This window comes from Chlamydomonas reinhardtii, chromosome 13 (assembly GCF_000002595.2).
Source record: "Chlamydomonas reinhardtii strain CC-503 cw92 mt+ chromosome 13, whole genome shotgun sequence".
NCBI classification, from domain to species: Eukaryota; Viridiplantae; Chlorophyta; class Chlorophyceae; order Chlamydomonadales; family Chlamydomonadaceae; genus Chlamydomonas; species Chlamydomonas reinhardtii.
The window spans coordinates 2,140,641-2,154,331 of NC_057016.1; the positions used below are offsets into that span (position 1 = coordinate 2,140,641).

Consider the following 13,691-nt stretch of genomic DNA (forward strand, 5'->3'; position numbering starts at 1 on the left):
TTAGGTTGACGTCAGCGCCTTGGATAAACAGCAACTTGGCAAGCTGAAGCAGCAGCAGAGTTTCTTGATTTCCCTTCTCTGAATGTTATGCGTAGAGTGCGCGGCACTGATTTCCGGAATCAATAAGAATGAAACATAACAAATAGCGGACAAGTCTCAAGCGCTGAGGCGGCTTATCCGCAGCAGGATAGGCTTCCATAAACTGCAATCACGTCTATCTGTCGGCGAGTGGCCAGCGAACCGCTAAGAAAATGGAGGCTGGAGACTGTGTACCAGAGGGCCCGCAATGCGGTGCCACCCTGACTTCACACGTTCCGCCAGGGCTCAATCCCGAGTGGCCCTGCCCCGGCGGCATGTCCCAGCTAGCACGCCTCCCGCCAGAGCTCCAAGATCGCATCGCAGAGGCCCTGCCACCCAACGACGTGGCATGCACGCTGCGCCTGCTCAGCCGCACGCTAGCAGCCCACTTCCGCAGCCACACCACCGTGCAGCTGTCGCAGCCGGTGCCGCATCACGCCTTCGTGCGGCGCTTCGGCCGCTGGTCCGCGGTGCGCTCGCTGCCGCTGGCTCAGCGGCGCAAGCTCATCGCTCTGACGGCGGCCAGCGGCAGTTTGGAAAACCTGCGCGTGGTGGCGGGCGGTCCGGATGTGACACAGGCGGTTGGCACCGCAGGCTGCGCGCTGACGGCAGAGGTGTTTGCGGCAGCGGCCGGGGCAGGGCACATGCACATATGCAAGGAGCTTTACAACATGGGCTGTCCCTGGGACACGTCAGTACTGTCAGCGGCGGCCCGCGGCGGTCACGTTGCCCTGCTCCGCTGCCTCTGTGCCAGCCGCTGCAAGTGGAGCTGCCTTGGGCCGGTACTGGTGGCGGCGGCGGCGGGCGGGAACCCGGCTGTCGTGGAGGCTGTGGTGAAGCTATACGGCTCCGATGGGCACCATTATTCGTATGACGACTATAGTCGCAGAATGCTGTTGGAGTATTTTGGGAAAGACGAGATGTGGGGCGAGGCGCAGTGGGACGAGGACGACAAGGATGCCCGTGAACTGGTTCTGCGTAAGAAGGAAGATGCTAGCTCCTCCCAACAGCAACCGCAAACGCAGCAGGAGCAAGAGCAGCCGCAGCAGAAAGAGCAGCAGGAGCAGGAGCAGCAGCCGCAGGGTCCACAGCAAGCTTCAGCTGTGACCGGGCCAGATAGCGCCGCGGCCGTCACCGCGTCCACCGCCGCCGCCACGTCCGCTGCCGCTGCCGGCGGGGTGGTGGTGAGTGCAGCAGCAGCAGCAGCAGCAGCAGCAGGAGCAGCAGGAGCCGCGGAAGCAGCAGGAGCCGCGGGAGCAGCCCCAGCCTCAGTCCCAGGAGCACCAGCAGGAGCACCCTCCGGAGCCACCGCGGCCGAAGACGCGGCAGCGGGCGCAGCGGCCACTGCGGCGCCTGCCGCGCCCGCCGCCGCCGCCGCTGGCGGCGGCGACGACGACGACGACGGCGACGACGACGGCGGCGGCGCCAGTATAGGCTTCCAATCCTTACACGTGCTACAGCTTGAATGGGACCTGTCGCAAAAGGAGGCGGCGGCGGTCTGTGTGGTCGCCGCGTATACACTGCCCTTCCGGCCCATGGCCAGGCTGGTGTACCGCTGCGGCGGCATGCAGGCGCGCATGCAGCCGGCACTGGTGGCGGCTCTGGCGGCGGCGCTGCTCAGCCCCACGCCCGACTGGACAACTAAAGTCCTGTGGATAGAAGGGATGGTGGTTGAGGGCGCGGGCGCGGGCGCGGCAGCAAAGGTCCTGCTGACGTGGCCGCGGGGCCTTGAAGGCGCGCTGTGCGCTGGACTGACCCTGGGCCGCCGCCCACCGGTGGTGCAGGACGCGACATGGCCGCTGGCGCGACTGATCTGGGCGCGGAACAGGTGCGCTGGAGAGCGAGAGAGAGCACAAGCGAAGGAGACATACACGCAGGACCGTGTGCGTGTGCGTGTGTGGTAATGCGCAGGTGTGCAGGGGTGTCTGTGTGCATATGTGTGTGTGTGTGTGTGTGTGTGTGTGTGTGTGTGTGTGTGTGTGTGTGTGTGTGTGTGTGTGTGTGTGTGTGTGTGTGTGTGTGTGTGTGTGTGTGTGTGTGTGTGTGTGTGTGTGTGTGTGTGTGTGTGTTAAAAAACGAAACGAAAGCCCGCCCAGACGACGCCGGAGTTACTTACCGATACCCACCATTTTACCGAGCGTCGCGTGACTGTAGTGACCCAGGTAGTCATACTTACCCGCGATAAGCCTGGAACCCCACGGGCGACCATTCGGCCTGACCCCGCGATGCACCTGTATGCGTCCATGCTCCGCACCCTGGGCGCGCTAAACAACGGTGACCCAGCACGCCTAATTCCCGGATTCCCGCCCGCTGGTCGTAGTCGAGCTCACCTATAGGCAAAAGTGGAAGCATGGGCATAGGGCGGCAGCGAGGAAGTGTCACGGGCATATGAATGGCAACGGCGACAAGAGAGGCGGCGTGTAGCAGACAAGCTAGGTATCACGCGTCCCAAATCCCGCCCACTAAGTACAATAACACTATTGGAAGAGGGCGAGTTAGCGGTGGCACTGCGACTAAACGGGGTCGAGGCTGCATGGGGGACGTGGCGGGCGGCGGTTGCAGCGTTTCCAGACGCGTGTCCGGCTGGTGTGTGTGTGTGTGTGTGTGTGTGTGTGTGTGTGTGTGTGTTAAACACAAAAACAAACGGAACAAAGCCGCTGAACACGCGTGCGCAGTTACGGACCAATTCCTACGCCGGTTACCGAGCTCCGCGTTGGGCGATGTTGCCCCAGTGTGTGTGTGTGTGTGTGTGTGTGTGTGTGTGTGTGTGTGTGTGTGTGTGTGTGTGTGTGTGTGTGTGTGTGTGTGTGTGTGTGTGTGTGTGTGTGTGTGCACACCGCGGTACACACGCCGGCGGCCATGACTACCCTCGCTCATATGTGTGTTCGCCTGCTGCTTTCGTGTTTAGGGTGCTGCATGGTACCATAGCACCTATCGCGCTACAGTAACTCTTGCGTCATACCAGCTGCGCAACCTTGCCTTGACGTTGACAAATTGATTGCTGGTGTCTGGGGATACGCTGCACACTACGGGACTACGCCAACCTGCTGCCCCTGTCCCATTGCATCTATCGCGCTAGCTACCTGCCCGTCCTTCCCCGCCCACCGTATCCTCCCTATCTCCCCACCGCCGTGTCTACCAATCTCCCACGAACAGGGGCTACCGCGTGTCCAGCCTACCGCCGGCGTGGCTCCTGCCGCTGGCCGACGCGATGCACATGCAGGCCCTCGCGACCTGGCTGCTGGAAGCCCCACCACCACCACGGCAGGGTGCCGCCGCGGCCGCGCGGCGGAAGCGCCCCGACAGCCCCCTCACCTGCGCGGCGGTGGCGGCCGCACGCCTTGGGCACCTGGAGACGCTGGAGGCCCTTGCCAGGGCGCAGCAGGAGCACCGGCAGGCAGCGGGGGAGGCGGAGGCGGAGGTGGAGGCGGAGGCGGAGGCGGAGGGGGCGGCACAGGGGGCGACACAGGAGGCGGCACAGCAGGGGGCGGCAGGTGTGCGGCCCCGCCCGCTGCAGCCTCCGGCCTGGTTGCGGGCTGTTGTCAAGGAGGCGACGGCGCGGGGGCACGAGGACATCGTGCTCTGGGCGGTGCAAACCTACGGCGCCCAGGCAGTGCTGTGCCAGGAGCTGTGGGCCGCTGCCGCCGCCGCTGCCGCCGCCGCTGCGGGCAGTGCCGCCAGCCGTGACAGCAGTAGCAATGACGGCAGCAGCAGCAAGCCCAGCTGCGGTCTGCGGCTGCTGGACTTCCTGCAGCGCAATGGCTGCCCGGGACAGCTGCAGCGCGAGGGCGTGTGCTCCGCCGTCGCCGCCGCCGCGACTGCAGCCTCGGCCGCCGTGGCGATCGGGGCCGGGGCCGGCGGCGGCGGTGGCGGCGCAGTCACGGGCGTTGCGGGTTTGTATGATTGGCTGCAGCGGCAGGGCATGGCTTCACTGGTGAGTATGGCGGCGGCGGCGGAGGCGGGGGATGTGGAGCTGGCGACCCGGCTTGTGAGTGTGGGGGCTGGGCACGCTGCGCTGCACGGCGGCCTGTGGAAGCCGGCGGTGGAGAAGGGGCACGCGGCGTTCGTGGAATGGCTGGTGGCGGACACGCAGTGCCCGCTGCCGCCGCCAAGAACCTCCTCGAAGGGCGGCGGCACCCGGGGACTGCCCCATGCGGAGTACCGTGTGGCGCTGAGTAACGGCGACCTAGGGGTCTTGCGGGCGCTGTGGCAGTTGGAGCAGGTGGCGGGAGCATCAACCAGCTCAGGAGCGGTGGCGGCGGCGGGGGGATCGGCAGGCGCGCCGGGATCGGCAGTTGCGGCCGCGCCGGGATCGGCTTCTGCATCAGCAGACGGCAGTTGCAGGTCGTGGGAGCTTGACCGCCTGTATGACAGCTTGTGTGAGTCGCCGTGCCGCAGCCTGCCGGTGATGGCGTTCGCGGTGAAGCTCGCGGGGCTGGGCGGCGCGGCGCATGCACAAAAGAGGTGGCAGGCATGGGAGGCCATCGTGGGGGTACTGGAGCGGCAGCGGTCGGACTCTGCTGCTGAGGTGCTGGCGCCGATGCTCGGGCTGTGGGCCGAGCGGTTGGGCTACGTGGCGGCGGAGGTAGACGAGCTGGACCGTTCATTGAATGATCTGCGGCAGCGCTTCCGCGAGGAGGGCTTCAAGTTGGCCCGACCCGCGTCGGACACGCTGCGGCAGCGCCTGCAGGACGCGGTGGCGGCGCTGGACGCCGCCGCCAGCGCGGCCGATGATCTGCTTGGGCACATGCTGGACAGTGTGTTGGCCTGGGCACCGTAGGCGCGTGTAGCTGCTGTGTGGCTGTGGCTGCGGCGTAGTGGTTGACGTGGCAGCCGTAGGCGCGTGTAGCTGCTGCGTGCTGCGTGCTGTGTGGCTGTGGCTGTGGCATAGCGGATGGTTGACCATTCGGGAGCCATTGGTTGGCTTGCCCCTTCCCCCGAAGGGGGAGGGGCAATAGCCATTGCGGTCGCATCGAGCTCGCCGCGGGGGGCCCTCCCGGTTATTCCAGTTTTGACTTGAGTTATAACCTTGAAACCCGAGCGCAGCGAAATTTGTCGTGCAAATAGTGCGCCTTTCTATGTATGTATTGCAAAGCGTAACATTATGAAAACGCAAGCCCTATGCCAGAGCGGGGTAAACGCACAAGCGCAGCATTTGCATTAGAGCTCCAGCGCAACAGACAATATATCACAAATTGTATCGATAATCAAGGCTCCCGGCACGGAAGGACGCAAGACGGAGGAATCGACGCGTTGGAGGATCCTGGAAATTGCGCGCGAAAGCGCGAGGCGCAAAAGGTTGGCGCTATCTGTTTTAGTTTCCCCGTAATGACGAATGCCGCGTTCTGTATTCTGCTCGCACATCACCCGGCACATCGGCGTTACTCTCGCCCGCTTCTCGCTGGCTTCCACGCCCTGAGTCCGTGCCCCCGCTGAGTCCGAGCCCCCACATCCTACCCACCCCCAGCCCGCGGCGCCCTGAGCTATCGAAGGCAATATCATGACCGGTAGTATGGCTGCTCGCAGCCCCCAGCATACCTATATGATACTTCCACCATCCGCCAGTCCATCCCACCCCACCCCATCCCCACACCGCCTTCCGGGGCGCACGGCATGGAGCGCCCTGAGGGGGGAGGGGCAAGCCGGAGTACTGCGTAGCGGTAGGTGTTTGTGATAGCTGTGGCCTGCGGGATACAGGGAGCCGTGGGCGTCGGCGCCTTGGCGGCTGGTGGCTGAGTGGCTAGTGGAGAGGCGGATATATGGGACCTTGTATGGGACCGGCCGGCAGCAGTGCGCTAGTGGCCTAGTGGGTGCGAGGCCGCCGACGTGCTGCTGGATGTATGGGGCTCACGACAACTACTGCTGGACCTTTATTTGCTGTACGTGGGCTCGCCGGCTGCGTCAAGCTGCATGCGATGCATGTAGCTATGCCCCTATCCATCTCCACAAGCAAGTTGCCCTTTGCTTGCTATTGGCTGTAGATAGCAGCCAGCTAGCTAGCGCTGCCGGCTTGCTGCTGTCGCCGCGCTCAGCCCATTCGTTAGTTAATTAGGTCGCGCAACTGCCGATGCATGCTCACCAACGTGTCACGGCGCAGTGCTCGCGTTAGTGCGGCCAGCAGCCCTGCATGGAGCGGTGCACATGCCTGCCGTGCTGGCCGCAATACCATATGTGCGGCAGCAGCGGTAGGCGCGGCCTGCACCAAAGCACTGGTGCTGTAGGCCTACATCGATCGTTTGCAGAAAGGGCCCGCAGCAAAGCTGGCGCCGTACCACGCATGCACAGTATGGGGCAAGCATGCGGTCCCTACAATATGTAAGCGTGCGTGTGTAACCTATACCACCGACCGCCACCAGCAACCCCTGCTGGCCGGCCGCACGGAGCGTGAGAAATATTGCGCGTCAACAAATTATTACCAGCCAGCCAGCCAGGGGGGGTGTGTAAACACCAGGTCAAACGAGCGGAGTACAGGCAGAGGCGTTGGTTGCAAGCGATAAGGGGGGTTTAGGGAACAGCAGGCGAGCCCACATACGGTACAGCAAAGGCCCAGCAGTTGTCGTGAGCCCCATACATCCAGCAGCACGTCGGCGGCCTCGCACCCACTAGGCCACTAGCGCACTGCTGCCGGCCGGTCCCATATATCCGCCTCTCCACTAGCCACTCAGCCACCAGCCGCCAAGGCGCCGACACCCACGGCTCCCTGTATCCGTCCCACAGGCCACAGTAATCACAAACCAATGGCTCCCGATGGTCAACCATCCGCTATGCCACAGCCCCAGCCACGCACACAGCACGCAGCACGCAGCTACACGCGCCTACGGTGCCCAGGCCAACACACTGTCCAGCATGTGCCCGGATAGATCACTGGCCGCGTTGGCGGCGGCGTCCAGCGCCGCCGCCGCGTCCTGCACGCGCTGCCGCAGCGTGTCCGACGCGGGTCGGGCCAACTTGAAGCCCTCCTCGCGGAAGCGCTGCCGCAGATCATTCAATGAACGGTCCAGCTCGTCTACCTCCGCCGCCACGTAGCCCAACCGCTCGGCCCACAGCCCGAGCATCGGCGCCAGCACCTCAGCAGCAGAGTCCGACCGCTGCCGCTCCAGTACCCCCAAGATGGCCTCCCATGCCTGCCACACCTGTTGTGCATGCGCCGCGCCGCCCAGCCCCGCGAGCTTCACCGCGAACGCCATCACCGGCAGGCTGCGGCACGGCGACTCACACAAGCTGTCATACAGGCGGTCAAGCTCCCACGACTGCCACCTGCAAGCCGATCCCGCCGCGCCTGCCGATCCCCCCGCCGCCACCGCTCCTGAGCTGGTTGATGCTCCTGCCACCTGCTCCAACAGCCACAGCGCCCGCAAGACCCCTAGGTCGCCGTTACTCAGCGCCACACGGTACTCCGCATGGGGCAGTCCCCGGGTGCCGCCGCCATTCGAGGAGGTCCATGGCAGCGGCGGCAGCGGGCACTGCGTGTCCGCCACCAGCCATTCCACGAACGCCGCGTGCCCCTTCTCCACCGCCGGCTTCCACAGGCCGCCGTGCAGCGCCGCGTGCCCGGCCCCCACACTCACAAGCCGGGTCGCCAGCTCCACATCCCCCGCCTCCGCCGCCGCCTCCATACTCACCAGTGACGCCATGCCCTGCCGCTGCAGCCACTCATACAAACCCGCAACGCCCGTGACTGCGCCGCCGCCGCCGCCGCCGGCCCCGGCCCCGATCGCCACGGCGGCCGAGGCTGCAGTCGCGGCGGCGGCGATGGCGGAGCACACGCCCTCGCGCTGCAGCTGTCCCGGGCAGCCATTGCGCTGCAGGAAGTCCAGCAGCCGCAGACCGCAGCTGGGCTTGCTGCTGCTGCCGTCATTGCTACTGCTGTCACGGCTGGCGGCACTGCCCGCAGCAGCGGCGGCGGCGGCGGCGGCGGCGGCCCACAGCTCCTGGCACAGCACTGCCTGGGCGCCGTAGGTTTGCACCGCCCAGAGCACGATGTCCTCGTGCCCCCGCGCCGTCGCCTCCTTGACAACAGCCCGCAACCAGGCCGGAGGCTGCGGCGGGCGGGGCCGCACACCTGCCGCCCCCTGCTGTGCCGCCTCCTGTGTGGCCCCCTGCTGTGCCGCCCCCTCCGCCTCCGCCTCCGCCTCCACCTCCGCCTCCGCCTCCCCCGCTGCCTGCCGGTGCTCCTCCTGCGCCCTGGCAAGGGCCTCCAGCGTCTCCAGGTGCCCAAGGCGTGCGGCCGCCACCGCCGCGCCGGTGAGGGGGCTGTCGGGGCGCTTCCGCCGCGCGGCCGCGGCGGCACCCTGCCATGGTGGTGGTGGTGGGACTTCCAGCAGCCAGGTCGCGAGGGCCTGCATGCCGGTCACGTCGGCCAGCGGCAGGAGCCACGCCGGCGGTAGGCTGGACACGCGGTAGCCCCTGTTCGTGGGAGATTGGTAGACACGGTGGGGAGATAGGGAGGATACGGTGGGCGGGGAAGGACGGGCAGGTAGCTAGCGCGATAGATGCAATGGGACAGGGGCAGGTTGGCGTAGTCCCGTAGTGTACAGCGTATCCCCAGACACCAAAAATCATTTTTCAACGTCAAGGCAAGGTTGCGCGGCTGGTATGACGGGGGAGTTACTGTAGCGCGATAGGTGCTATGGTACCATGCAGCACCCTAAACACGAAAGCAGCAGGCGAACACACATATGAGCGAGGGTAGTCATGGCCGCCAGCGTGTGTACCGCGGTGCGCACACACACACACACACACACACACACACACACACACACACACACACACACATATGCACACAGACACCCCTGCACACCTGCGCATTACCACACACGCACACGCACACGGTTCTGCGTCTCCTTCGCTTGTGCTCTCTCTCGCTCTCCAGCGCACCTGTTCCGCGCCCAGATCAGTCGCGCCAGCGGCCCTGTCGCGTCCCGCACCACCGGTGGGCGGCGGCCCAGGGTCAGTCCAGCGCACAGCGCGCCTTCAAGGCCCCGCGGCCACGTCAGCCGGACCTTTGCTGCCGCGCCCGCGCCAGCGTCCTCAGCCACCATCCCTTCTATCCACAGGACCTTAGTTGTCCAGTCGGGCGTGGGGCTGAGCAGCGCCGCCGCCAGCGCCGCCGCCAGTGCCGGCTGCATGCGCGCCTGCAAGCCGCCGCACCGGTACACCAGCCTGGCCATGGGCCGGAAGGGCAGCGCATACGCGGCGACCACACAGACCGCCGCCGCCTCCTCTTGCGACAGGTCCCTTCCATGCTGTAGCACGTGTAAGGATTGGAAGCCTATACTGGCGCCGCCGCCGTCGTCGTCGTCGCCGGCGGCGGCGGCGGGCGCGGCAGGCGCCGCAGTGGCCGCTGCGCCCGCTGCCGCGTCGTCGGCCGCGGTGGCTCCGGAGGGTGCTCCTGCTGGTGCTCCTGGGACTGAGGCTGGGGCTGCTCCCGCGGCTCCTGCTGCTCCCGCGGCTTCCGCGGCTCCTGCTGCTGCTGCTGCACTCACAATAACCCCGCCGCCGGCAGCGGCAGCGGACGTGGCGGCGGCGGCGGACGCGGTGACGGCCGCGGCGCTATCTGGCCCGGTCACAGCTGAAGCTTGCTGTGGACCCTGCGGCTGCTGCTCCTGCTCCTGCTCTTTCTGCTGCAGCTGCTCTTGCTCCTGCTGCGTTTGCGCTTGCTGTTGGGAGGAGCTAGCATCTTCCTTCTTACGCAGAACCAGTTCACGGGCATCCTTGTCGTCCTCGTCCCACTGCGCCTCGCCCCACATCTCGTCTTTCCCAAAATATTGCAACAGCCTTTTGCAACTCCACGCGACATAGCAATGGTGGTGCCCATCGGAGCCGTATAGCTTCATCACAGCCTCCACGACAGCCGGGTTCCCGCCCGCCGCCGCCGCCACCAGTACCGGCCCAAGGCAGCTCCACTTGCAGCGGCTGGCACAGAGGCAGCGGAGCAGGGCAACGTGACCGCCGCGGGCCGCCGCCGACAGTACTGACGTGTCCCAGGGACAGCCCATGTTGTAAAGCTCCTTGCATATGTGCATGTGCCCTGCCCCGGCCGCTGCCGCAAACACCTCTGCCGTCAGCGCGCAGCCTGCGGTGCCAACCGCCTGAGTCACGTCCGGACCGCCCGCCACCACGCGCAGGTTCTCCAAGCTGCCGCTGGCCGCCGTCAGAGCGATGAGCTTGCGCCGCTGAGCCAGCGGCAGCGAGCGCACCGCGGACCAGCGGCCGAAGCGCCGCACGAAGGCGTGGTGCGGCACCGGCTGCGACAGCTGCACGGCGGTGTGGCTGCGGAAGTGGGCTGCTAGCGTGCGACTGAGCAGGCGCAGCGTGCATGCCACCTCGTTGGGTGGCAGGGCCTCTGCGATGCGATCTTGGAGCTCTGGCGGGAGGCGCGCTAGCTGGGACATGCCGCCGGGGCAGGGGCGCGCGGGATCGAGCCCTGGCGGAACGTGTGAAGTCAGGGTGGCACCGCATTGCGGGCCCTCTGGTACACAGTCTCCAGCCTCCATTTTCTTAGCGGTTCGCTGGCCACTCGCCAACAGATAGTGATTGCAGGTTATGGAAGCCTATCCTGCTGGCGGATAAGCCGCCTCAGCGCTTGAGACTTGTCCGCTAATTGTTTGCCATAAATTCCGGAAACAGTGCCGCTCACTCTACGCATAACATTCAGAGAAGGGAAATCAAGAAACTCTGCTGCTGCAGCAGCTTGCCGAATTGCTGTTTATCCAAGGCGCTGACGTCAACCTAATGATATAATAAGCTTCATGTTGTATTCCAAGTGTTAACAAGGCTGTCTGCACGTCAGCGGACCTGATCGCCAGCGCGATGTCATGCATTTGGCCGCGTCGCGTGCGTGTTGCTCTTTCCTCGTAGCCTTCATACATACCGGAATGAGCTATGCCAAGCCGAGCAACTGCCGAGTCGTCTCTCCTCATGCATGACATCACTCGCCAGGTCCTTGCCGCACCCCTGGGCCACACACCGCCTCTCACACACGCCCCTTATGCTCATATGGCTGCAACTCTCAGCAGCAGCACTGAGCCTCAACACCATCCCGAAACTGCTTCATCCCCCAGCCCCTCCCCCTTCTCCTTTTCCTCCTCCTCCTTGTCCTACGCTCGCAGCACCAGTGTCTCGAGCGCGTCAGTCCCCCCACCGCTTTCACCCGCGGAGCTGCAGCTCGCACTCACCATGCAGGCATGTATGCATGCAACTCGTGCATGCAGGCACCCCAAACACAAACGCTTTGCAACCTACTTACACCTCGGGACGGGTCGGCAACAGCAGATGTTCAGTAGCGGGTCAATCAACTTGATTGTCAACCTCCCCTAAAACCGGTGAGCGGCCGCCCAATCAGCGGATCATCATTATCATCACCATCAACATCATCATCAACATCATAGTGTGAGCTGCTCCTTGGACACTAGGATGCCGTCGGCGTCGGCATACACCCAGTCGCCGGGGGCAATGGCCACGCCGCCAAAGGCCACCAGCACATCCCGCAGGCCGGGGTCTCGCTTGCTGGACTTGAGCGGGTGCGTGCCCAGCGCTTTCACGCCCAGGGCCATCCTGGGGGCGAGGTTGGGATTGGGCGCGGTACGGGGAGATAGGTGGTGGTGGGCGGGGGCAGGGGGGGGAGGGGTGCGGCGGGAGAAGTACTACGGAAGGGGTCGTGTGTACCGCCGTACGTCTGCCAGCTGCCTAGACCTGCCACCTCCAGGCGCCGCCCGCAAACACATACGCCCGCCCGCCCGCCCGCCCACACGCACGCACGCACGCACACACGCACGCACTTGGCGATGTCAGCCGAGTCGCGGATGCAGCCGTTGACGATGATGCCGGCCCAGCCGTTCTTGACGCCGCTCTCCGCCAGCATGTCGCCAAGCAGCGCGCAGCTGATGGGGTGAATGAACATGCCCGAGCACAATTAAACAGGTCCCGGCGCGGGGGGGGGGGGCGGCGGGTAGCCACTCATGCGAACTGTCAGCAAAACAAGTGCGCGTATTGACAGTACCAGCAGAAAGACAAAGAAGAAAATGGCTGATCCGTGTGTGCTGGACGGCGCACGGGAAAGCAGGTGCACACAGATAGATAGGCAGCCCGAGGCCAGCATGACGAGTGTTGCGGAACTAATACGTACGCAGACCAGAGCGGAAGGCGGAGTGGGCTTGCAGGTGGCACGAGAGTAGGCAGTCAGCACGAATCCCCACGCACGCACACTTGGCCCTCGCGCGAGCCCACACGCGGCAGAGGCCGCCCACTCACGCAGGCTCGCCCTCCCCCACCCATCCCCCACCCATCCTCCCCCACCCATCCCCCACCCATCCTCCCCCACCCATCCTCCCCCACCCATCCTCCACCCATCCTCCCACTCCCGCCCACACACGCAGGCGCCGCCCTCCCCCACCCTCCCTCACCGCATGGAGGCTCCGCCGTCCACCACCAGTACACGGCCCATGCCCGGCTCCTCCAGCGCCTGAGGCGATGTGTGGGGATGGGCAGGTGCGTACAACAGAGACCGCGGGCATGTTCGTGTCAACGTGCCGATGCGCGAGTAGTGTGTCCGTGTGTGTCACTGCGCCTCGGTGTCACGCTGGGGCCGCCCTGTACCGGCATGGCGCCGCTCTCCGCGGCCTTAGGCTCGAGCTGGGGCACGTGAACCGCCCGGTCCCTGCCCCATCCGCTCGCGAAACCTCCCGACCACCCAGCCCTCCGAGCTCCTTCCAAGCTCCCTCCCAGCTCCCTCCCAGCAGCTCCCTCCCAGCCCTCTCAACTCCCTCCCCACACCTTGCGCACGAGCGGGTTGTTCTCGTAGCAGCGCACAGTGGACACCTGCCCGCTGAAGCGCAGCTTGCCGCCGAAGTCCCTGTGTGTGTGTGTGTGTGTGTGTGTGTGTGTGTGTGTGAGAGAGAGAGAGTGTGTGTTTGTGTGCGGACATGCATGAGTATGGCGGGAAAAGCACACGGCAACGCTGAAATTGGCGTTGACACTGATGCTGATGCTGATGTGCAGCAGGCATTTCGACCCTGGAACAGACGGCATTTGGGCGATACATGGGCATCATTGGGTCTCCTGAAGGCGTTTAACCTAAGCGTCAGTAACGCCTGGGGTTTCGCCATGCACGATGCGATCGTGTGCTCCTGCTGCGCGCCTCCTGCGCTCCATGGCTCGCTCCCCCCAACCTCTCCCTCTGGTGACAGGCACCCCCTTAAAGCTCGGAGCTCTCGCGCCTGGCCGCTCACCTGAAGCCCGCGGTAGGCGAGACCACTTGAATTTGGCGATGGCACACCTTGTCAACGGGGTCGGGCAGGTACTTATCAGTCAGGTCCGCCGTGCCCATCCGGTTGGCGTCAGGAGGAGGCGTCGCGTTGGAGGACATGGACGCGACGCTGGCGCCTAGTCGTTGGCCAGCTGCGAGCGAGGAAGAGTGTTGCGCAAGCGCGAATGGAGATGCCGAAGCGCGTAGCGCAAGCAGCATGCGGGAGGCGAGCGCTGGTTGCAGCATAGCTGCTGTAGGTTGCGTAAGGCTAATGCAGCGCTGACGTCGACAACCGTAGGTTGACAAGTTGACAAAATGCTGGGCGTGCCGAGTGCCCTACCCCTCCCGAAGAGCGGGGCCCCCGCGA

At 65.2% G+C, this 13,691-nt stretch overlaps 3 protein-coding genes across 5 annotated transcripts; 1 reads left to right on the plus strand and 2 right to left on the minus strand.

Annotated features, from left to right (window-relative positions):
• The first annotated feature begins 15 nt into the window (after positions 1 to 15).
• CHLRE_13g578074v5 (uncharacterized protein) lies at positions 16 to 5,287 on the plus strand. 2 transcript variants are annotated; one of them, XM_043069499.1, is made up of 2 exons: positions 16 to 1,906; positions 3,235 to 5,287. In XM_043069499.1, exons 1-2 carry the CDS (start codon positions 252 to 254, stop codon positions 4,856 to 4,858), a joined length of 3,279 nt encoding a protein of 1,092 aa, XP_042917474.1. In that variant the 5' UTR covers positions 16 to 251; the 3' UTR covers positions 4,859 to 5,287. The 2 variants fall into 2 exon arrangements, with proteins under 2 accessions (XP_042917474.1, XP_042917473.1); XM_043069498.1 differs by having other exon boundaries at positions 3,235 to 5,167.
• On the minus strand, positions 5,170 to 10,785 carry CHLRE_13g578200v5 (uncharacterized protein). 2 transcript variants are annotated; one of them, XM_043069501.1, is made up of 3 exons: positions 8,956 to 10,785; positions 6,158 to 8,484; positions 5,170 to 5,701 (listed from the first exon to the last, which is right to left on the minus strand). In XM_043069501.1, the coding sequence occupies exons 1-2, from the start codon at positions 10,572 to 10,574 to the stop codon at positions 6,894 to 6,896; spliced, it is 3,210 nt and encodes a 1,069-aa protein (XP_042917471.1). In that variant the 5' UTR covers positions 10,575 to 10,785; the 3' UTR covers positions 5,170 to 5,701; positions 6,158 to 6,893. The 2 variants fall into 2 exon arrangements, with proteins under 2 accessions (XP_042917471.1, XP_042917472.1); XM_043069502.1 differs by lacking the exon at positions 5,170 to 5,701 and having other exon boundaries at positions 6,120 to 8,484.
• A 46-nt stretch (positions 10,786 to 10,831) lies between these two features.
• CHLRE_13g578150v5 (uncharacterized protein) lies at positions 10,832 to 13,614 on the minus strand. The gene is made up of 5 exons (XM_001693497.2): positions 13,308 to 13,614; positions 12,853 to 12,931; positions 12,483 to 12,541; positions 11,859 to 11,960; positions 10,832 to 11,634 (listed from the first exon to the last, which is right to left on the minus strand). Exons 1-5 carry the CDS (start codon positions 13,442 to 13,444, stop codon positions 11,463 to 11,465), a joined length of 549 nt encoding a protein of 182 aa, XP_001693549.2. The 5' UTR covers positions 13,445 to 13,614; the 3' UTR covers positions 10,832 to 11,462.
• Between the last annotated feature and the right edge of the window lie 77 nt (positions 13,615 to 13,691).